The sequence below is a fragment of the Lynx canadensis genome, chromosome C1, assembly GCF_007474595.2.
Source record: "Lynx canadensis isolate LIC74 chromosome C1, mLynCan4.pri.v2, whole genome shotgun sequence".
Lineage (NCBI taxonomy): Eukaryota > Metazoa > Chordata > Mammalia > Carnivora > Felidae > Lynx > Lynx canadensis.
In genome coordinates, this window is record NC_044310.1 from 43,904,133 (window position 1) to 43,925,277 (window position 21,145).

A 21,145-nucleotide genomic window follows, 5' to 3' on the forward strand; every position below is an offset into this window, starting at 1 on the left:
TTATCTTCTACTTCACCTATTCTTTCCTCTGCTTCTTCCATCCTTGCTGTCACTGTTTCTAGTTTATTTTGCATCTCAGTTATAACATTTTTAAATTCATTCTGACTAGATCTTAGGTCTTTGATTACTGCAGGAAGAGTTTCTCTGGTGTCTTCTATGTTTTTTTCAAGCCCAGCTATTAGTCTTAGGACTATTATTATAAATTCTTGTTCAGATGTATTATTTACATCTGTTTTGAGCAATTTCCTGGCTGTGATTTCTTCTTGGCTTTTGGGGAGGATTCCTCAGTTTTGTCATTTTGGCTAAGTTTCTGGTTTTTGCATGTTTTGAAGGCTTGTTATGTTTCCTGCACCTGTAAGTACTACTGTATTAAAAAGGGGTCATACACTGTCCAGGACCTGGTGCTTCAGGAGGTGTTTTTGATATATGTGGGATGCATTCTGTTGTTGCATTTTCGCTGCTCTATCCCACTGGTCAGTTCTCTGCAGAGCTCCTCCTTGCTTGTAGTGGGGGTGGTGTGCTTTGATTTGTTCATGGAAGTAACCCTGGGGGAAAATAAGGAAAGCAATGGGGAGCCTTATCCCACAAAAAGAGAAACATGAAAAGAGAGAAAAGAAAACCAAAAAGAGAATAAAAAAACTATAAGGCTAAATCCAGAGAAAGAGACAGGAAAATAAAGAAGAAGAAAGAGAATAGGTGGAAAAAGAAGAGAATAAAAATGGTCAAAAAATTATATATTTATAATTTGATCAAAAACAAATCAAGGGCGCCTGGGAGGCTGTCAGTTGAGAGTCCGACTTTGGCTCAGGTCGTGATCCCAGTTTGTGGGTTCTAGGCCCTTGTTGGGGTCTGTGCTGACAGCTCAGAGCCTGGAGCCTGCTTCGGATTCTGTGTCTCCCTCTCTCTCTGCTCACCCCTGCTTGCGCTTTGTGTCTCTGTCTCTCAAAAATAAATAAACATTAAAAAATTAAAAAAAAATAAACTATGAGCCTGATTCCCAAAGAAAAAAAAGAGTGAAGAAAGAAAAAGAAAAGAAAAGAAAGAAAGGAAGAGAAAAGAAAAGAAAAGAAAAGAAAAGAAAAGAAAAGAAAAGAAAAGAAAAGAAAAGAAACAAATAGTTGTCTGTTGGTGCCTGGGACCTGTGGTTGTGCTGGTCTGGAGGAGAGGCTGGCTGCCTTGAGTCAGTAACTCTGGCTCCAGTAGATAAACACTTACCAGGTGCGGAGGGGCGGGGTTTGGTGTAAGCGGGTCTGCCTCCACTGGGGGCTGCTGTGCTGCTCTCTGAAGTCCCACCATATTGGTGTTGGGGGGAAAATGGCGACACCCCAATCTCTCCCCCACTGAACAGTTATCTCAAACCATGCTATTCAGGCAGCCCTCATTGGGGCAGGCGGCTTGCCCTGCTCCACAGTTCTCCCTCACTTCCCAGGCGCTCAGCTGGGATTCAAAACCCCAAGCCTTAAAGGGCCCTGCACCGTGTGGCTCCTCTTCCCTGTTCCGGAGTAGAGGCGCTCCGCCCTTCTGATAAAAGGCCTTTGGGTGGCACCTGCAGAGTCTTGGAGGCAATAAACTCTTCCCAAAGTACCTTGGAAGGGGACTGTTCTCTCCCAGTGTGCCCCTGAGATCCCCACACTGTGCTCTGCACTCCCGGGCCTTCTCCCTCCTCCCCAGGAGCGTGCACCATGGCTCCAAGCTTTGCTTCGGAGAGAGTCATGCACTTCTGAACCTCTGAGTTTCAGCTCATAAGGCTGTTTGCAAAAAAGAAAAGGGCACTCTCCATATTTCTCGTTCCCCAGTCCATGGTACAGAGAGGTTTTCCTCTTGTGCTAATCCAATGCTGCACTTTCACAACCCCTCTTTCTTTTTCTCCCTTTTGTCTCTCCACAGAAAGGGTTCCCTCCCCTCTGTGCCTATACCATTATATCTCTCCCAATTCACATACATGCACCTCGATCCTGCCAGGCTGTTTCCCTTCAACTGTGGAGATCCTCCTGCCACTCTAGAGATCAATTTCCTGGATGTTCCAAGTGATCTGACCTCAATACAGCTGTGTTTGAGGGATGAGGAAAATCTTGGTCCCTCTACTTCTCTGCCATCTTAACTCGCTCTATCATATGTTATTGTCCAACACAATTCCTATTTTGAATATTGATGGTGCTGATGATATAGAGGAGCTTTAGGCAGGTTGGTTTTTTCTTTAACCAGCTTTATTGAGATATAATTTACATAAAATTTATCTACTTGATGTATACAACTTAATGGTTTAAAAATATACACGGTGTTATTCAGCCATTACCACAATCAATTTTAGAACATTTTCATCATCCCAAAGAGAAACCTTAGACTCCTTAGATGTCATTCCCAACCCATGACCCCCAGCCCTAGTCAACCACCAATCTACTTCCTGTCTCTATAGATTTGCCTCTTTTGAACATTTCATATAAATGGAATCATACAATATGTAGTCCTTTGTGATTGGCTTCTTCTACTTAGCCCAATGTTCTCAAGGGTCATTCATGTTGTAGCATGGATCAGTAGGACTTCATTCCTTTTTATGACTGAATAATATTCCACTGTATGGATATACCACATTTTGTTTATCCATTCATCAGTTGATGGATATTTGGGTTGTTTCTGCCTTTTGGCTGTTTTGAGTAATACTGCTCTGACCGTTCATGTATAAACTTTTGTATGGATATGTTTTCATTGTTCTTTGGTATACACCTAAGAGTAGGATTGCTAGCTCATATGGCAACTCTGTGTTAAAGTGTATAATTCGGCGGCATTAGTCCCATTCACAATTTGTACAACCATTACCACTATCTAGTTCCAAAACTTTTTATTACTGTAAACAGAAGCTCGTACTATAAAGCAATAGCCCCCTTGCCTCTCTCCCTAAGCTCTGGTGAACTCTAACCTATTTTCTTTCTCTGTGAATCTGATCTATCTCTAGATATATCATGGAAGTGGAATCATGTAATATTTGTCCTTTTGTGTCTGGTGTATTTCACTCATCGTAATGTTCATCCATGCTGTAGCATGGATCAGTACTTCATTTCCCTTTATAGTTGAATAAAATTTCAAATGTGTATTACATTTTATTTGTCCATTTTTACCCATGGGTGGGCACTTGGGTGTTTCCACTTCTGGGCTATTGTGACTCAGGCTGCTGGTATAGAAACACCAGTGTGCAAATATCTGTTTGAATCATTATTTTCAATTCCTTTAGATATACCTAGGAGTGGAATTGCTGGATCACATGGTTGTTCTATGTTTAGCTTTTTGAGGAACTGCTAAACTATTTCCCAGAGTAGCTGTACTGTTTTGCATTTCCCCCAGCAACGTACAAGGGTTCCAATTTCTGCACGACTAATCTCCCCTTGCCAACACTTGTTATTTTTCAGAAACATTTTTATAATAGACATCCTAAAGGCTGTAAAGTGGTATCTCATCATGACTTTGATTTGCATTTCCCTAATGACTACTGATTTTGAGCATCTTTTCATGTGCTTATTGGCCGTTTGTATATCCTCTAGAGAAAAACAGCTATTCAAATCCTTTGCCCATTTTCAAATTTGGTTGTTTTTTGTTGTTGAGTTTTTCTTATATATTGTGGCTATTACTTCCCTATCAGATGTGTCATTTGCAACTATTCTCTCCCATTCTGTGAGTTGTCTTTTCTTGGTGGTGTCCTTTGATGCACAAAAACTTCAAATTTTGACGAAGTCCAATTTGTTTGTTTTTCCTTTACTGTCTGTGCTTTTGGTGCCATAGTTATGAAATTATTGCCATGTCCAGTGTCATAAAGTTTTCCTCCTATGCTTTCTTCAAAGCGTTTTGTAGTCTTAGCTTTTAAGCTTCGTCTCCGACTTAATTTTTGTATGTAGTGTGAGGTGGGGGTCCAACTTCATTCTTTTGCATGTGGATGTCCAATTTGACCAGAACTATTTCTTGAAAAGGCCACCCTTTCCACACCGAATGGTCTTGGCACCCTTGTCAAAAATCAATTGACCACACATATGAGGGTTTATTTCTGGGATCTCTATATAATTCCATTGGTCTATATGTCTGTCCTTATGCCCAAACCACACTGTCTGGATTCCTAGAGCTTTGTAGTAAGTTTTGAAATCAGGAAGTGTGAGTCCAGCACCTTTTTTTTTTTTTTCAAGATTGTTTTGGTCATTTAGAGTCAATCTTTGCTGTTTAATAGGAACGTTTTGTTCATTTGCATTTTAAAAGACAATGTACTTTCAAATTGTATTAGCCTTTTTTTTTAATTTTTTTTAACGTTTATTTATTTTTGGGACAGAGAGAGACAGAGCATGAACGGGGGAGGGGCAGAGAGAGAGGGAGACACAGAATCGGAAGCAGGCTCCAGCTCTGAGCCATCAGCCCAGAGCCTGACGCGGGGCTTGAACTCACAGACCGTGAGATCGTGACCTGAGCCAAAGTCGGACGCTCAACCGACTGAGCCACCCAGGCGCCCCTGTCTTAGCCTTTTAAAAACTTTTCCAAGATGGGGCGCCTGGGTGGCTCAGTCAGTTAAGTGTCCGACGTCAGCTCAGATCATGATCTCATGGTTCGTGAATTTGAGCCCCCTGTCGGGCTTTGTGCTGACGGTTCAGAGCCTGGAGGCTGCTTTGAATTCTTTGTCTCCCTGTCTCTCTGCCCCTCCCCCACTTCACATTCTGTCTCTCTCTCAAAAGTAAACATAAAAGAAAAAAAACTTTTCCAAGGTATATAACATGTATCAGTAAAATATGTAAAGTGTGCTACGAATCTCAAGCGTACAGCTTGGTGAATATTTACATCTGTATGCATCTTGGTAACTATCACACAGATCAAGACATAGCTCTTGGGTCGCCTGGGTGGCTTAGTTGGTTGGGCGTCCGACTCCGGCTCAGGTCACGATCTCGTGATTCGGGAGTTCAAGCCCCACTTCGGGCTCTGTGCTGACAGCTCGGAGCTTGGAGCCTGCTTCGGATTCTGTGTCTCCCTCTCTCTGTTCCTCCCCCACGCACACTGTCTCTCTCAAATGAATAAACGTTTAAAAAAAAAAAAAAGACAACCAATTTGACAATAAATTTCATAAATTAAAAAAAAAAAAAAGACGTAGATCTTTTCTGGCAGCCCAGAACCTCCCTTGTGACCTTTTCCATTCGATACCCCTTCTTCTGGGGCAGGGTTTCTCAACCCTGCTGTTATTGACATTTTGTGTTAGAGAATTCTCTGTTGTGTGGATGTGGGTGTGGGTGTGGGAGGGCTGTTCTCTGTGTTGTAAGATATATCCCTGGACTCTACCCAGTAGATGCTATTATTGTGATGCTCATATTGCCCCCAGTTTGGCCAATGGGATCCCCTTTAAGCAAGCTTTTGTGTCTCTCTGACATCTCCCCATCATTCCTTAAGTAAGCTCTCTTCCTTGTTTTCGGGTACAAGATGTCTCAGCCTTGTTCTGTACTTTTCTGCCCAAGTCCCAGACTCAGCCATTTCTCCACGGAGCCTTGTTCCTTTCAGTGGAAAATGGTACCTAGGAGACAAGATCTTGGAGGAAGCTGTGTTCACTATGCTTGGTGACTCTGCTTCTCCCTATTGGCTCCTCCAGAAGCCTCTAGTGGCCAAGGTGGCCCCGAATAAAGTTCCACGCACTTAAAGGCCCTCAGAAGGAGAGAGTCCATTCTCTTTTTGGGTTTTTAAAGCTCACCATTTCTTTTTAATGTTTATTATTTTTGGGAGAGAGAGAGAGAGGGACAGAGAGCAAGCAGGGGAGGGGCAGAGAGAGAGGGAGACACAGAATCCGAAGCAGGCTCCAGGCTCTGAGCTGTCAGCACAGAGCTTGACGCAGGGCTCGAACTCACAGACCGCGAGATCATGACCTGAGCTGAAGTTGGCCGCTTAAGGGACTGAGCCACCCAGGTGCCCCCACCCCCCTCAGTGTTCTTAAATAAAGGGCTCTAGTGGTCCTGTTCAGCTAAAAGCCAATCCCTGGGCCAATCACCATGGCTGGGGGCATGGGATGCTTTTACTGGCCAAGCTTGGGTTCCAGGCCCACCCCTATCTGAAGAGGGGATGATGGGTGGGCTTGCATAATTCATCACCTGGCTACGTGGAAGGGGTAGCCCATGGGGGAGAAGGGCCTCTTTCACCAGAAGAACAATGAGGAAATCCAGGGCTGACAAAACAGGGTATCTACTCTCACAAATCAGAGTTTAATTACACATTGCGATAACAGCCAAAAGAAGAGAATAGGATGATGCACAAGAGGACCATAGTGAGCCCTCCTTTACCCTGCAGGTCAGGGAGACCTCTCTGAAGAGTGGCAGGCCAGCAGAGATTTGAACAAGAGCCCTAGCTGGCCAATGGGTCACGGTAGTCGAGTGGCACCGCGTGGGGTGTGGGAGTAGAGTGACCACTAGGGCAAAGGCCCTGATGGGGAAGCTTTCCCTGGTCTGGAAGGAGGATAGTATGGCGAGAGCATGGCGAGCAAGAGGAGAGCAGCAGGAGGTGGGCTGGGGAGGCGGGACAACAGCGGACACTGAGGGCTTGGAGGCATTAACAAGCATGGCGGTCTCAGTCTCAGTGGAATGGGTGCCCCTGAAGCCTTTTAGGGAAGGGAGCTCAGTCTGGCTGCTGGGGGACTAAAGATTGGAGGGGCCCAGCGGGGGACGGGAGACAGAACTGTGGCACCAGAACTGCGCCGTATCCTTACTCTCCCTCTTATCTCCTCGTTGAAACTGACGTTCAGGAGCCTTCAGTGAAGTGGCCTCATGCCTGGTGGACATGCCGGGGAAGAGAGACGATGGCACCAAGATGGCTCTGGTATGCTTCCTGCCCACCCCCCAGATGACTTTCCTGGGATGCCCCTCCCGCATTCTTTAGCCCCAGCAGACCCCGTTTCTCTGCCTGGCTCTTCTTTTCTCCATGGGACTCATCACCATCTGATGTACAATATGCTTTGCTAGTTCATCTTACTTTTTGTTAGCCTATCACTCTGGAATGTATCCTCCATAAATCGGGGATTTTTGTCTCCTGGTCACAGCTCTATCCCCCAAATCTAGACCAGTGCCGGGCACATCGTAGGTGCTCAATAAATGTTTTTTGGACAACTGAACCAACTGAGAGAGGGTCTCTAAAAGGGGAAGAGGGGCGCCTGGGTGGCGCAGTCGGTTAAGCGTCCGACTTCAGCCAGGTCACGATCTCGCAGTCTGTGAGTTCGAGCCCCGCGTCGGGCTCTGGGCTGATGGCTCAGAGCCTGGAGCCTGTTTCCGATTCTGTGTCTCCCTCTCTCTCTGCCCCTCCCTCGTTCATGCTCTGTCTCTCTCTGTCCCAAAAATAAATAAACGTTGAAAAAACAAATTAAAAGGGGAAGAAAGGCTAGAAATGGCCATTTTCAGGCCACATTCCCAACCCAGGTCTGGGCGTTGGGAGGCCAGAGAAAGCCAGCATCTGCAGGACTTGGTGAGGGCCAGTGGAGGCAGACTGGACAGGTTGGTGGACGCGAGCGTGAACACATGCAGTGTGGGGGAGGGGGAGACTGGCTGGCAGACAGAAACTGGAGGTGGGGGATCCACCCAGGCCGGGCCATGGAAGAGGGAGGCCCTGCCCTCAGGCTGCTTCAGAGGCAAGCTCCAATCCCTGGGGTGGCACGGGGTGGGGGATGGAGAGAGGGTGACAGGACTAAGAAAAGGTCTTGCATTTTGGGAGCATTGGTCTTCATCACATGGCATTCTTCCAGTTGTCTACCTTACCACACTGGCCCTTCTCTCTTCCTCATTCTTGCCACACTCAATCCTGCCCCAGGGCCTTTGCACTTGTTTCTGCTGCCAGGAAGTTTCTTCTAATCTACGAAATGGGTGTAATAATGTTTTTTTGTTTTTGTTTTTTTTTTTTTTTGAGAGAGAGAGAGACAGAGCATGAGCAGGGGAGGGGGGGAAGGGGCAGAGAGAGAAAGGAAGACGCAGAATCTGAAACAAGCTCCAGGCTCCGAGCTATCAGCACAGAGCCCGATGTGGGGCTCGAACCCACAAACAGTGAGATCGTGACCAGAGCTGAAGTAGGACGCTTAACCGACTGAGCCACCCAGGCGCCCCAAAACAGGCATAATAAAGTTGAAGTGAGTGCACAGCACTGAGCATGGTGTCTGCAACGAATAGGGTTGATTATTGCAGTCATTCAACAAATCTTGTTGAGTCCCTACTATGTGCAAGGCATTGTTTCAGGCACTAGAGACGCTACAGCGAAGTAACATTCTAGTTTGGGGAAACAGGTGATAAACCTAGCTACCCCCTGTCACCACACAAAGTTGTTACAATATTGTTAGCTATTGCCTATGCCGTACATTGCATCCCTGTGTCGTAATTATTTTATAATGGGAAGTTTGTGCTTTTTAATCTCCTTCTCCTATTTTGCCCATCCCCCCAGCTCCCTCCCCTCTGGCGGCCACCAGCATGTTTTCTGTATCTGTGAATCTGTTTCTGTTCTCTTTCATTGGTTCATCTGCTTTGTCTTTTAGATTCCACATCTAAGTGAAATCATACAGTGTTTTCCTTTCTCTGACTTCTTTCACTTAGCATGTTGCCCCTTAGGTCCATCCATGTTGTCGCAAATGGCAAGATCTCATTCTTTTTGAGTGTGTGTGTGTGTGTGTGTGTGTGTGTGTGTAAATCCCACACATCTCCTTTATCCATTCATCTCTCGATGGACACTCAGGTTGCTTCCATATCTTGGCTGTTGTAAATAACGCTACAATGAACACGGTGTTGGCACATCTTTTAGAATTAGTGTTTTTGATTTCTTCAGCTAAATACCCAGAGGTGGAACTGCTGGCTTGTATGACAATTCTGAGATTGTCTGGGCTCAGTGAGGTGGCCCTTCTGCTCTGAGTGGTGTAGACTGAGGTCACTCGGGAGCAGGGGCCCTAACATCCAAGGTGACCCTCATCTTCCAGAGTCTCTCTCCACACAGTGTCCTCATTCCATATCTAGCTGGGCTTGCTTATAGCATGGCAGCTGGCTTCTGGAAGGAAAAGGCTGCCAGTTCCCTTAAGGGCTAGGCCAGGAACTGGCACGTCCTCACTGCCATGGCATTCTATTGGTCCAAGCAAGCAGTAAGATGAGCCCAGATTCAAGGGCTATCTGTCCTCTTGACTGCAGTGGGAAGAACTTGTGGCATCTTTCACCCACCACACCGCCCATCACGTTCCCTTGTTTCGCTTTCTTACTACATGAAGGTATTTTATCTATTTCGCGTCTTTTTTTCTTCTTCTACCTGAAAAGAATAAGAACGAATAGATTAATTGGACACTGGTAAAGGTATTCCCTCTCTCAGGTGGCAGAATGCCTTGATCTGACTAGGACGTGCCCTTAAGAGTGGATACTAAAGGGGGCGCCTGGGTGGCTCGATCAGTTAAGCGTCTGACTTCGCTCAGGTCATGATCTCACGGTTTGTGAGTTCGAGTCCCGCAGCAGGCTCTGTGCTGACAGCTCGGAGCCTGGAACTTGCCTCGGATTGTGTCTCCCTCTCTCTCTCTGCCCTTCCCCGCTCACACTCTGTCACTGTCTCTCTCTCAAAAATAAATAGACATTAAAAAAAAAAAAGAGTGGATACTAAAAAGCCCTTAAAAGGTTTTAATAATCGTGGGATTTCAGCCGGAAGTTCTCCGCACCTCTTCTGTTCCATCAACTCCTGCCTCTTCTCCCTCAGTTGACTGGAGAGGCGGAGTGCTGTGCACTGAATTCTGGTTCTCCTGCAAATGCTGCCCTTCAGGGATTATCCAACCCCCTAGTCCTCACTCTCATGGTCTTCTCAAATCTGCACCCCCACCGCGATTTCTCATTCCTCTGGAGCCCATGCTTAGGGGCTGGCGGCTGGGGCTGGGGTGGCGGTGGCTGGTGGGAGTGCACGGTGGTCCCTGAGGGCGGGGGTCAGCGTGCCTCTCACCCTGTGGCTTTGCCCTCTGCTGCCTCCGAGGTGGAGAATGTCATCACCCTCCAGGAGAGCCAGGATGCGCTCGAAGTGGACGTAGAGAAGAGGACCTTGATGAAGAAGATGATGGTGTGGGAACCTCGTGCGGGTCTGGAGAGCTGGGTGGGGAGGAGGTGGACGTCCCCATCCACCCACTGATGAGACACGGCTTGAGGTGGGAGGAGGACAGTGGAGGAGGCAGGACGCTTGGCCTCGAGCCTCAGTCCACCTCTAACTGCCCTCTGCCACCCTGAGGAGCTTGATGGGCCATTTCCCTTCTCTGAGCCCTGTGAGCCTTCTCACCTCATAAGTACCTGTGGTAATGCCTGCCTCACTGGCTTGTTTGTGGTGAGGACACAACCAGTGGTGAGTTCCCTGGAGAGCCTCGGGCGCCTGGGGCAGTCATTATTATTCAATACATTCTTTCCCCAGAAATTCCTCCTGGTGGGAAACTTCCAAGAGCTTCTTATCATCTTGCTAAATACAGTCCCTTCTCAGTTGTCCACCAGACTGGTTTAGGCCACTGAAGTCCCCGAAATCATGTTTAGCTTTGGGTCCTTTACATAAAATCCTCGCCCTTGATAACTTCATTTAACTAACGTTAATTGAGCACCTACTGTGTGCCGATGCTAGATCCAAAGTGAGGAGTCATTAGGACGTTTTTAAAGGAATCCACCTCGATCCCCCCACCCCCCAAGAGACATTCATGGTATTTTTTGCTTTGGGCCGGTCGGGCGGCCCAAATATACCTCCTTACCACGCGGCTGCCAAAGCAGTTCTTGCTGACCTGCTGAGCGCCACGTGTGAGGTGTGGCTGGTTAGGGTGCGGGGTGTTTTTGGTGGCCTTGACCTGAGAGCTCAGGACAGGGTTTGAGCAGTGAGCTGGCTCTCCCTGCCGGAGGCCCTGTGCGGCATGGAGGTGGGGAGTTCTGTCCAGGCTCAGGGGCTCCTGCGGCCTGAGCCCCCGGAGGAGAGGTGGCCTCGGTCCTGGGGGCCTGCAGTGGCCTTGCCCCCTCATTGGCCCCTCTGTGGTCTCCTGTCCAGAGGCAGATCCAGGAGGAGCCACTGGATTCCCTCTCGAGCACCGTCCGCTGGCAGGCCATGGAGACGCTGACCCAGCTGAGGTGTCCACAGCCCTCTCCCCGACCCCCAGCCCTTTCCTCACTTCTCTGGGCTCCGTCTGTCTCTCCTGAGGCCTGTCCTTGGTGCCCGCCCGGTCCTGTGACCTTCCCTCCCGCCTCCCCGAGGCCCTCCCCTTTCCCTCCTCCCCACCTCACCGTGCTCAGGCCAGGCCCAAGCCCCCAGCTAGGCGCCCTCCTCCCAGCCCTGCAGCCTTAGCTTCCCGCCTCCCGCCCAGGGGCCCCTCCCTCACTCCGCGCCCTGGTTTTCTGTCTCTCCCCCACCCCCCAGTCACACCCAGCCCGTGCTGGGTGTGCGAGAAAGGTCAGAGCTGGTCAGCACATGCGTGAGGAGCGTGTTCTCCCTGCCCTCTGTGCAGGCCATGCAGGAGAAAGACGAGGCCAAGGCGGAGGCCATACAGGTGAGCCCTCCGGGCTATCAGTTTCCTTCGAGCGAGGCGCGTTTCGGAACTCCCAGTGGGGAGAGAAAGGGCATTCCAGAAGGCAGATAGGACTCTTCACACTCCTGCTGAAGCTGCCTGACCTTGGGCAGTGTACCTCACCTCTCCTGGCCCGAGCAAGCCCTTGATAACCGTTTGGTGAATGAGGAATCGCTCACCGGGAGCGCTCTGTCCACTTCCGGGCCCTGCCCTATGAGGGGGATGTGAGCATGTGTTGCCATGGCCAGAGGAGGTGGCCACAATCGGGAGGAGGGGGGCTGAGGACGGGGTGAGCTGGGGTGAGGTCTAGAGAAGTAGAGAACCTTGAGGGGGGCTCGTGTGAGCGTCTTCCAACCTCGGCAGGGTTGTCCCAGGAGGAGTGGGTGGAGGTGACCCTTAGGGTAGGCGATAGGGTCAGTGGATGGGGTTCAGGGGGAGGAGTGTTAGCCCAGAGGGAGGCAGCCCATTTAGCCTTTCATTCAGCAAATATGAACAATGCCCACTCCCAAAGTACCACGGGGTGGGGGACGCAGTACAGGGGGGCGGGGGGGGGGCGGGGGGGGATGGACCTTGTCAAAGAAGCACACACATAAATGCAAACTAGCAACAGTGGTAAGTGTTGCAGACAAGAAGTACTCGGTGCTATAAAGAGCCTGGAATGGGTGTCCTGGCCTACGTGGGGGTCGGCGGTCCCGGTGTTGCAGCTGAGAGGTTAAAGAGAGCTGGTTAGCTGAGAGGGATGCCAGAAGGAAGGGCCTGCCAGGCAGAGGGAACAGCCTGTGCGGTGGCCTGAGGAGAGCAAGAATATGGTGACTGCAAGGATGACAAGGAAGCAATGTGGCCGGAGCCCCGAGGTCGGAAGCTAGAGCGCTGGGAAGCGAGGCTAGAGAGCAGTGGGGGCCAGGCCTCGCTGGCAGCATGAGGGCTCTGGGTCCTGGGAGGTGGGGCACTGAGAGAAGACCCAAAGGAGAGGTGGGGAATCCCTGCTGCCCAGGAAGAGAGCAGGCAGCCCTCTTGCAGTACCAGGCTCAGACAGCAGAGGTCAGTGCTGCACAGGGATGGGCTGCAGATGGGAGGGAAGGAGGAGGTAGTCGGCAAGTGAGGCTGGCTTGGTGGTTGTGGTGTAACCCGGCTGTGCACAGACTGGGGAAGCCTGGACAGTGGCAACCTGGGAGGCAGATGTGAGGAGCTGGCAGAAGGAAAGGAGGCAGGGGACAGAGGGTCTTCCCAGAGTGGCTCAAACCCACTACTCAGCCTTGTGTATGTGTGATGCCTGCACCTTCCTAGGACAATCCTGGGACTGTGGCGCGGCCAAGGGAAGAGGAACCTGGGGAGAGGTGTCCCTCTGAAGGGGCAGCCTGGAAAATCTATTTGGGTCTAGGAGTAGCACAGAAAAAAAGCATCGGAGCACTTCCCAGAGACAAGAATAAAAGCAAGGCTGGCCCTCCTGGTTACCTGGCTCCTACTGTCCTAGTGCCATTTTCCTACCCAGCCTCTCATTTGCTCCTCATGACTTGAAACCACCTTGTTGTGTGACGTTGGACAAGTGTTTCGTCATTTGTAAAATGAGAAAACCGCTTTGAGGACAAAGTGATATGGTGGTTCAAATCACCGGGCACTGAGTTGGCCCATGGTAGAGTCTCAGTAATGGTGGGGAGTTCTCTGCTTCCTCCTTGAAGGTAGGAGTACATGCTAATAATTATTAATTTGTTGGTAAGGAAATCGTAACCCATGCGGGGGTGGGGGGAGTAATTCTTCCCATATCGCACCTCAAGTTAGTCTCAGAGGTGGGACCAGAAAGCGGCTCTCATGGGTCCAAATGCCCCTCCACCCCTCACCCACAGGAGGGGTTGCCTGGGGCCGGGGTCTGCTCCAGAGACCCCCTAGTGGCTTGGTCCTCCTCCTGTCCCCACAGACACTTTACCGACAGACCCTGGATGCCCTGCAGACACTGCTCAAAGCCCTCTTTGTCGAGGACCCCACTCCTGCTGGGCTGAAGAGCATCTTGGAGGTGTGGGGGCAGGGAGGAGAGGAAGGACAGAGAGGAAAGGAGACCTGGCTGGGGAGCGGTGGGGAGGCTGTGGCCAGAAGGAGGGGTTTGAGTTCCGGGTGTCATCTCGTGCCAGTGTTCTGCCTCCCTGTCGCTCGTGCAGACCCTTTTCCAAACCCCTTCTCTGTCACTCTCTCCCTATCCCCCGTGTTCCTGTTCTAGCTGCCCCTATCGCTTTGCCTTCTCTACTCTCATCCCTGTCTCTCTCTTTATCGTGACTCCCCACCGTTCATCTCTCTCCCCACTGGCCTTCGTCCTCCCTCTGGTCTTTCAGTCCTGGCCCCCGTGCCTCCCTATGCTCCAGGAGGAGGAGGAGGAGGGCTGTGGACAGTTGCCTTTATGCCCTCCCTGGAGGCTTCCTGCTGATTGGTGAAGGTCGACCTGCCCACCCAGGCAGGAGAGACTGGCCTCCAGCCTGTAGCTCTGAGTCTCGTCCTTGTCCTCACAGCCCCTGGGGCCCTGGATGAACTCCGGGAGGACCCATGAGCGAGCACGGGCTGTGAACAGCAACGTCTCTGTGTTGAACCACATGTTTCTGACCCTGCCTTTCTTTGTGAGTGGCCCCTGGGAGGGGAGGACACTCATAGGGAGAATCTTCCTGGCTCCAAGGGAGCCCATGCATCTGTCCAGAGATTGCCAGGTGACCCTTGTCATCCTCAGAGGACTCTGCTATCAGGGCCAGACCATCCAGCTCTGGTCACTATTTACTGTATAGTATCATTGAACCTTTAGGACCCAGTCCCTAAAGTTATGACACAAACAGATGTCCTCGGGATTTCCGGCGCTGGGGCTTCTGCTGGGGAGGCTCATCCTTCGCATTGGAGATCCTGATGAGGAGATTGGCCGGAAGGCTCTAGACGGCATCATCATCCTCTACACTATCCTGGAGCTCCAAAAACGTAAGCCCTTCGGCGTGCCTCTGAGGCGAGGCTTCTGGGCAGGTGCTCAGCCTGGGAATCTGCTGGAGCCTCCCGTGGGGTCTGCAGAAACTGGTAGGAAGTCTCAGTCCCCACAGAACCAGAGGGGAAGGGCTACAAACAAACCTATTTTGATTTAAGCAATCCTTCTATCCGAGCCCCTCTTCGCCTTCCAGTGTCATTTTTTTTTTCCAACGTTTTTTATTTATTTTTGGGACAGAGAGAGACAGAGCATGAACGGGGGAGGGGCAGAGAGAGAGGGAGACACAGAATCGGAAACAGGCTCCAGGCTCTGAGCCGTCAGCCCAGAGCCCGACGCGGGGCTCGAACTCCCGGACCGCGAGATCGTGACCTGGCTGAAGTCGGACGCTTAACCGACTGCGCCACCCAGGCGCCCCTCCAGTGTCATTTTTAACAATTATTTTTATTTACGAAAAAATTTTTTGAGAGAGAGAAAATGAATGAGTGGGGGAGGGGCAGAGGGAGAGAAAGAGAATCTTAAGCAGGTCTCACTCTCAGCGCAGAACCCGATGCGGGGCTCCATCCCACAGCTCTGGAATCACGACCTGAGCTGAAATCAAGAGTCAGGCACTCAAGCGACTGAGCCACCCAGGCGCCCAAGTGTAATTTGTGACTCCCATTTGCACAGCCCTACGATGGCACCATATGCCCACTCGGGCACGGTAGCCCTCATGTGCTGAGAGCCGGGCAAGGCTGTGTCTTAATTCACCACCGCATTCCGAAGGCCCGGCCCTGGGCCTGGGCACGGGGTGGGTGCTCGGTGAATCTTCTATTGAACGAATGAACAAAGAACAGGTCCCATGTTAGCGTCTGGAGTAGCTAAGACCTGCAGGTGGGAGAACAATGCCGGATCCAGCTTTAGGGAGCCGGTGACGTGAAATGAGCTGACACAGGCACCCAGCTGGCACTGAACCTAGGGGCACAGAGTCTCCGCTGTTACCTGCCCTTTCTCCACAGTCCCGACCTTGCCCAAGGGACTTCGGCATGTTGTTTCAACTTTCCTGGCTCTGGAGGCAGAGTGACCGGGCAATCTGAAATCACATTTAACTGGGTATCTTGTATTTTCTCTGGTGACCCCCAGACCCGCACTGTTAGATTCTCAAGGGTGACGTGGTTTGTCCACGCCCACTGAGGGTAGCCAGCAGCAAAGCTTGGCTTTGAACCTGGGTCTGTCTGATTCCAGGTGTCAAGCTTCCTCCCTTTACAGACAACCCACACATCTGGTCCATATAGTCCCTCTGCCTCGACGGCCCTTTCTTCTGTTTATGTCTTGCATACCCTGGGGGGGATCCAGGTAGGACCCAGGCTGGGCCACAATAAGGCCTTAGGAAACGAGCCTGAAATATGTTTCCTTCAGCAAAAAACATGCCAGGTCTATTCTAGACACCAAAAATTCAGCAACGAAGTTAAATAATCCTCCCTATTGAACTTAGCTTCTTGTCGTCAGGAGACAACCAAATAAACAAGTAATACATAAAGTCAGATGATGATGGGCACTAAAGGGAAAAAAGGCAGAAAAGGGAGTGTGGGAAGGCCAGGGTAGTGTAGAGGTATCGCTACACACGCACCAGGACAACAAACGGGAAACGCACAGCTCGCTTCATGGGATGTGCAGCCACGGGGGCCCTCGTGCCCCGCCCGTGGACGCATGTCTGGTCCCCACCGGAACACCATTTGTCAGCATCCCCTCAAGCTGAGCCTAGATCCACCCTAGGGCCCAGCAGGTACACCCCTAGCTACGTACCTAACAAATGTGTGCCTGACATTCCCCAAAAGGCACGGACTAGGCATACCAGAATGTTCGAGCAGCACTACCGCTGGAGACGACCCAAATGTCCGTCGGAAGTAGGAGAGAGAAATAAATGCTGGTGTCTTCACACCGTGGAAAGTGACACGGCACCAAGACATCTAACCTGTGGGTTTAGGAGCCAGGACAGTGGTCACCCCGGGTAGGGGAGGGGACAGAGGACTGAAAGGGAGCCAAGAGGTGCTTCTGGGGCGCTGACCACATTCTGTTTCTTGGCCTGGGTGCCGGCTTACATGAACGTATTCACTACGTAACAATGGGCCAAGCTGGTTACCTACGATTTGCGTACTTCCTACATCTATGTTTAATAAAAAGTTAAAGAAAAAAAGGGGGGGGTGGTCGGGCCTTACGGAGCAGGCTTTCTTCTTGCAGGAGCCAGAGATAAGGAAGAGACCAATAAGAAGGAGCTGTATGAGAGCAACAAGCGATTCCTGGGGCCCTACAACCCTGTCTGCCCATGCCAGAATATTCTGCGTGTGATCGCGGTGACCGCCTGCTGCCCATCAGCCCCGGGGCCTTCCTGGGAACAGCCCGCCCCAGTGCCTTCTCCCCGCCTTCCCTCTTTCCAAGCTCAAGTCCCCTTTAAGGAAGCCTTCCCCAACCACATGGGCCCCACCCCGAGTGCCCCGACCTCCCCTGGTCTGTGCCCAGAAGCATACCCCCTCTTCTGGGAGCAGGGGCCATGTCGCCCCTTCTTTTGTAGCTCCTCCCCAAAGGGTTGGACACCCACAGATGAACGGAGTATGCGTGGCCTGCCTGCTGACTTCTGCGTGCGTCGCTAGGGGTCTGTCCATGGGTGTCAGTGCCTCTGTGCCTGTTTCAGGAATTTGGAGACTTCCTGGGACCCCAGCAGGTGAAGGACCTGCTGTTAGCAGCCCTGGAAGGCTTGAAAGGCAGCTCAGAAGCCCGGGAGAAGGACTTGGGGGAGATGATGCAGCTGGCCTCGGAGGTCACCATCAGCTCGGTGCTGGAGTGGTACCACCACAGGGTGGTGGAGGTGGTAAGGCCCCCTGCGGGCGGGGGCTGGGCAGGGAGACCCCGCAGGGCCTGCTCATCCCTTGGGACCGGCCATCTGGCAGTGGCAGGATGGGGGGTGCCGGAACCCCAAGGCACCAGGGCGGGGCAGGGGTGGTGGTGGTGGTGAGTTCTAGGTGCCTCGACTTGCAGGTGAGAAAGAACTCACTTGATCCGGTGGGGGTGGGGAGGGCAGTGAGGACCCCTGGCTGTCTCCCAGGGAAGGAACAGGCATGCCGCTCCCCCCTCTCTCCCCTCTCTCTCCTGGGGCCCTCCTCTCTCTCTCTCCTCTCCCCTGCCACTCTATCCTGTCACCCCCACTTCCTTCCTCCTCTCATCTCCATGATCTCCCCATGCCTGCCTCGGGCCTTCTCCAACCGGCCACCCGCCTGCTCACGGCCGCCCCCGGCTGTGCCCCAGATCCCAGAAATCATGCAGGCCATCTACATGCAGCTGAACCACATCCAGGAGCCACGGGCCCGCGAGGTGGCCCTGCTGCCCGTCTCCCTCCTGGCCAGCTCCTCCATGACCGAGGTGGTCGTGGCCCTGCTCACGTGTCCCCTCCCGCTGGACAGGTACCGACTGAGGGGTTCCCGCCACCACTCCCAGGTTGGAGCAGTCCCCATCCTGGGCTAGGAACCTGTCCTTCCACCCAGAGAAGGCCCTTGCCCTCCCAGCTGGTCGCTTTTCCGTAAGATCTGTGGTGCTTCTGACAGCCATTCAGCATTTCCAAAGCACTGGATATGTCCGTGCAGGGCGCTAATACCTTCTCTCCTTGGTACAACAACCCCATTCTACAGATGGGCAAACTAAGGGGAGGTCTCTTGTCCTCGGCACCCAGTGAACAAGCAACAGGATGAGGACCTAAACTCAGATTTGACCAGCTCCAAGCCCAGAGCTCTAGGGGTGCCATAGAAAGGAGGCTTGAGTGTTGGTCCTGCCCCTGCCTCCACCTGCTGTGTGGTCTTGGGTGGTTTACTTGCCCGCGCTGGGCTTCAGTTTTCCCCTAGAGGCAGAAGGGGAACCACTCCCTGCAGAATTCCCACCCCAGATGGCTGGCTGTGACAAGTAGTGCAGCCAGCTGAGCTAAGTGCCTGCCCAGGGCTGGACGCTGCAAGGGGCCTGAAGGGCAGAGGGGACCGTGGCCAGAGAGGCCAGACTGACTGCTCCAGCCTCCCAGTCCAGGAAACATGCCCACGCGTTTCTGAATGAACAGAACAAGGCAGCAAGTTGTGGGACCCACGCCTTAAGATGGTTGTTTGAGCATGAGGGCAGAATTGTGCAGGGCTGTGTGACGAGGTGTGTCTAGTGGGGACAGCTGGTACCATTCACAGAGGCCAGGGAGATCAGTTAGGAAGGTGAGGGCCAGGGTGATACATCCCCCTCCTCCCACCCGGAAGAATTTAACCCTTTTTGGCCACCCCACCCCCACCCCAGAGGGTTTCTTCTTGGAATCACTAAACCTTCAGACTCATAAGACCGGCGGTGGCGGGGGGCGGGGGGGAGGGAGGGCACACCTGACATCGGAGTCACTCAGGATATAGGACAGAGCAGTGACAGGGGCTCCTCTTCCCAGGAGTCCTCGCAGCAGCCCATGCAGCGGGCCAGACAGCACTGGGACAAAATTTAAGGTGGCCTGGCTCTCAGGGGCCACACCTCCACTTGCATGAGCCCCAGAGAGAGGGTCTCCTTACATCTTGTGCCCTGGAGGCCTCACATTCCCCACTCGGGGCTTAAGAGCTGGTCTCTTGGGCCTCTCTTGGGTATAGGAGCTGCCCTGGCTTAGATGGCTCAGGCCTCCTGGGAACCACTGTCTCTCACAAAAGCTCTATAGACTTGGCTTCTGGGGTCCCCACGGGGGGCGAGCCCCGTCCCAAGAGCCACCGCACCCCGGGAAGCTCAATGCTACAGCGTCCTCATCGGTTCTTAGAGTTAATTTATAGTTCCTCCCAGCCCAGATGCAATTTACCAATTGGGTCATTTTTACTATAAGCGATGTTGCCTAGCAACATAGTTGACATACTATCTTTATCATGTTTCCAGGGGAACAGAGCTGGAAAGTTAATGGAAGGTTCACATGCTCATGCAGAAGGGGGAAAGGGTTCTGTTAACCCGTTAGTGCACTGGCCGGTCAGTGCTTTCAGCTCCCCGTGACAGGAGTGCTCACAGGCTGGCCCAGATGCTCTCCCCTGCCTGGAGTACTGACTTCTAGGGGACAGGTGCAGGCACTCCTTGAGATTGTGTGACCAATGCAAGGTCCAGGTCCTAAGGGGCCCCCCTGGCATAGAGGAATGATCACAGGTTTTGAAGGCTGGTCACTTCCTGACTCTGTAGCTCATTAGCTGTGTAGTCTCGGACTGGTGATTTCACCTCTCTGAGCCTCAACTCCCATCTGTAAGATGAGAATAACAACCCACCTCGAGGGTCATTTGAGAATTCAGTGACCTTGAATGTCTTGAATATCTCGTTCACGGCTATATGCCCAGAGGTTTGCTTAGTGCCTGGCGTATAGCAGGTGCTCCATATTTGCTGAATAAGTCGTGTATAAAGCACCTGATACGATATGGGAAATAGGGTTTTCAATAATTGTTAGCCCCCTGCCTCTTAGAGAGTGTTTTCTGGACCATTCCTTGCTGACTCACCCATGGGTGCCATTTCGAGGGCATCTTGTCTTCTTCCCAAAACTGCTGAGAGGCTGGGTGGGGCTAGTGCCCTGGTCCCCACTAACCATCTCCCAACCCCTGACCTCCCAGCAATGGCGCAGAGATGTGGAGGCAGCTGATACTGTGCAAGCCCAGCTGTGATATCCGAGACCTCCTGGATCTGCTCCTGACGAGCCTGAAGGAGAAGCCCTTCACCAAGAAGGGCCGGGCCTCGATCGTGCCCTTAGCGGTGAGGACCCACCTCGCCTACCCCATGACTGCCTGGTCCTAGGCTCCTCCCTCCTCCCTGCCTGCTGAGCTGAGCTCAGCACACCCAGCTTCTAGTGCCCTGCTCTGCCAGGAACTAGTTGTGCACCTTGGGCACACTTGTCCATCCCTGGGCTCTTGTTTGTGACCCACTGGATGGCCCAGTACTGCTGCTTACAGGGACAGCAGCAGCCTGGGAGGAGGAGACCGAATGACCTGGGACACACAGACCTGAGTCTGAGATCTGGCTTTGCTGAGTTAGTATTTTGTGACCTAAGGAAGTCACTTCACCTCCCTGAGGCTCAGTCTCTGCATCTGTAAATGGAAATGATAAAGTCTGCTCCCTATGGTGGCTGAGAAGGTGGCTGCCAGACTCAGAGGTCAGCCCTGAGAACACAGGAGGCAATGCGACTGCAGGAAGGTGACTGGGTGGGAGGATAGATTTCTCTCCGCTTCTATCATTGGCACCTTGGTCCTAGCCAGCTAGATAATACCCCTGCTCATTTCCCTGCTTCCACTCCAGCTCCTCCTACAATCTGTACCGCAGCCAAAAAATCTTTGAAAATGCACCTCTGCTCTTCTCAATACCCTCAATGCCTTCCCATCGCCCTTGAGAATAGCACGGTGTCCCTACCTGTGCTTAAGGCCGTGCACCCTTTGCCAGCCTCACCACACTCCGTGGTCCCTCTTACTTAAGCCCAGCCTTGTTGTTCTTCGTCAGAAGTTCATACACACTATGCAATCTCTGTCACAGGGCCTTTGCACATGCTGTCTCTCTCCTGAACTTCTCTCCACTAACCTAAATCCTACTTATCCTCCAGCTCTCAAGTCAAGCATCACCTCCTTGGGGAAGCCCGCCCTTATCTCCCTGACATGATCAAATCTGTGCATCTTATACTTTGCTTC

At 51.9% G+C, this 21,145-nt stretch overlaps 1 protein-coding gene across 1 annotated transcript in view; it reads left to right on the forward strand.

Moving 5' to 3' along the window:
* Positions 1 to 21,145, forward strand: part of MROH7 (maestro heat like repeat family member 7) — a 50,217-nt gene that overhangs the window by 8,634 nt on the left and 20,438 nt on the right. Inside the window, exons 2-12 of the mRNA XM_030323636.1 lie at positions 6,746 to 6,819; positions 9,970 to 10,053; positions 11,008 to 11,087; positions 11,374 to 11,503; positions 13,437 to 13,532; positions 14,020 to 14,124; positions 14,335 to 14,470; positions 16,689 to 16,801; positions 17,140 to 17,316; positions 17,751 to 17,905; positions 20,084 to 20,222. Coding sequence (XP_030179496.1) covers positions 6,746 to 6,819; positions 9,970 to 10,053; positions 11,008 to 11,087; positions 11,374 to 11,503; positions 13,437 to 13,532; positions 14,020 to 14,124; positions 14,335 to 14,470; positions 16,689 to 16,801; positions 17,140 to 17,316; positions 17,751 to 17,905; positions 20,084 to 20,222 — 1,289 coding nt within the window. The remainder of the gene's footprint in view (positions 1 to 6,745; positions 6,820 to 9,969; positions 10,054 to 11,007; positions 11,088 to 11,373; positions 11,504 to 13,436; positions 13,533 to 14,019; positions 14,125 to 14,334; positions 14,471 to 16,688; positions 16,802 to 17,139; positions 17,317 to 17,750; positions 17,906 to 20,083; positions 20,223 to 21,145) is intronic.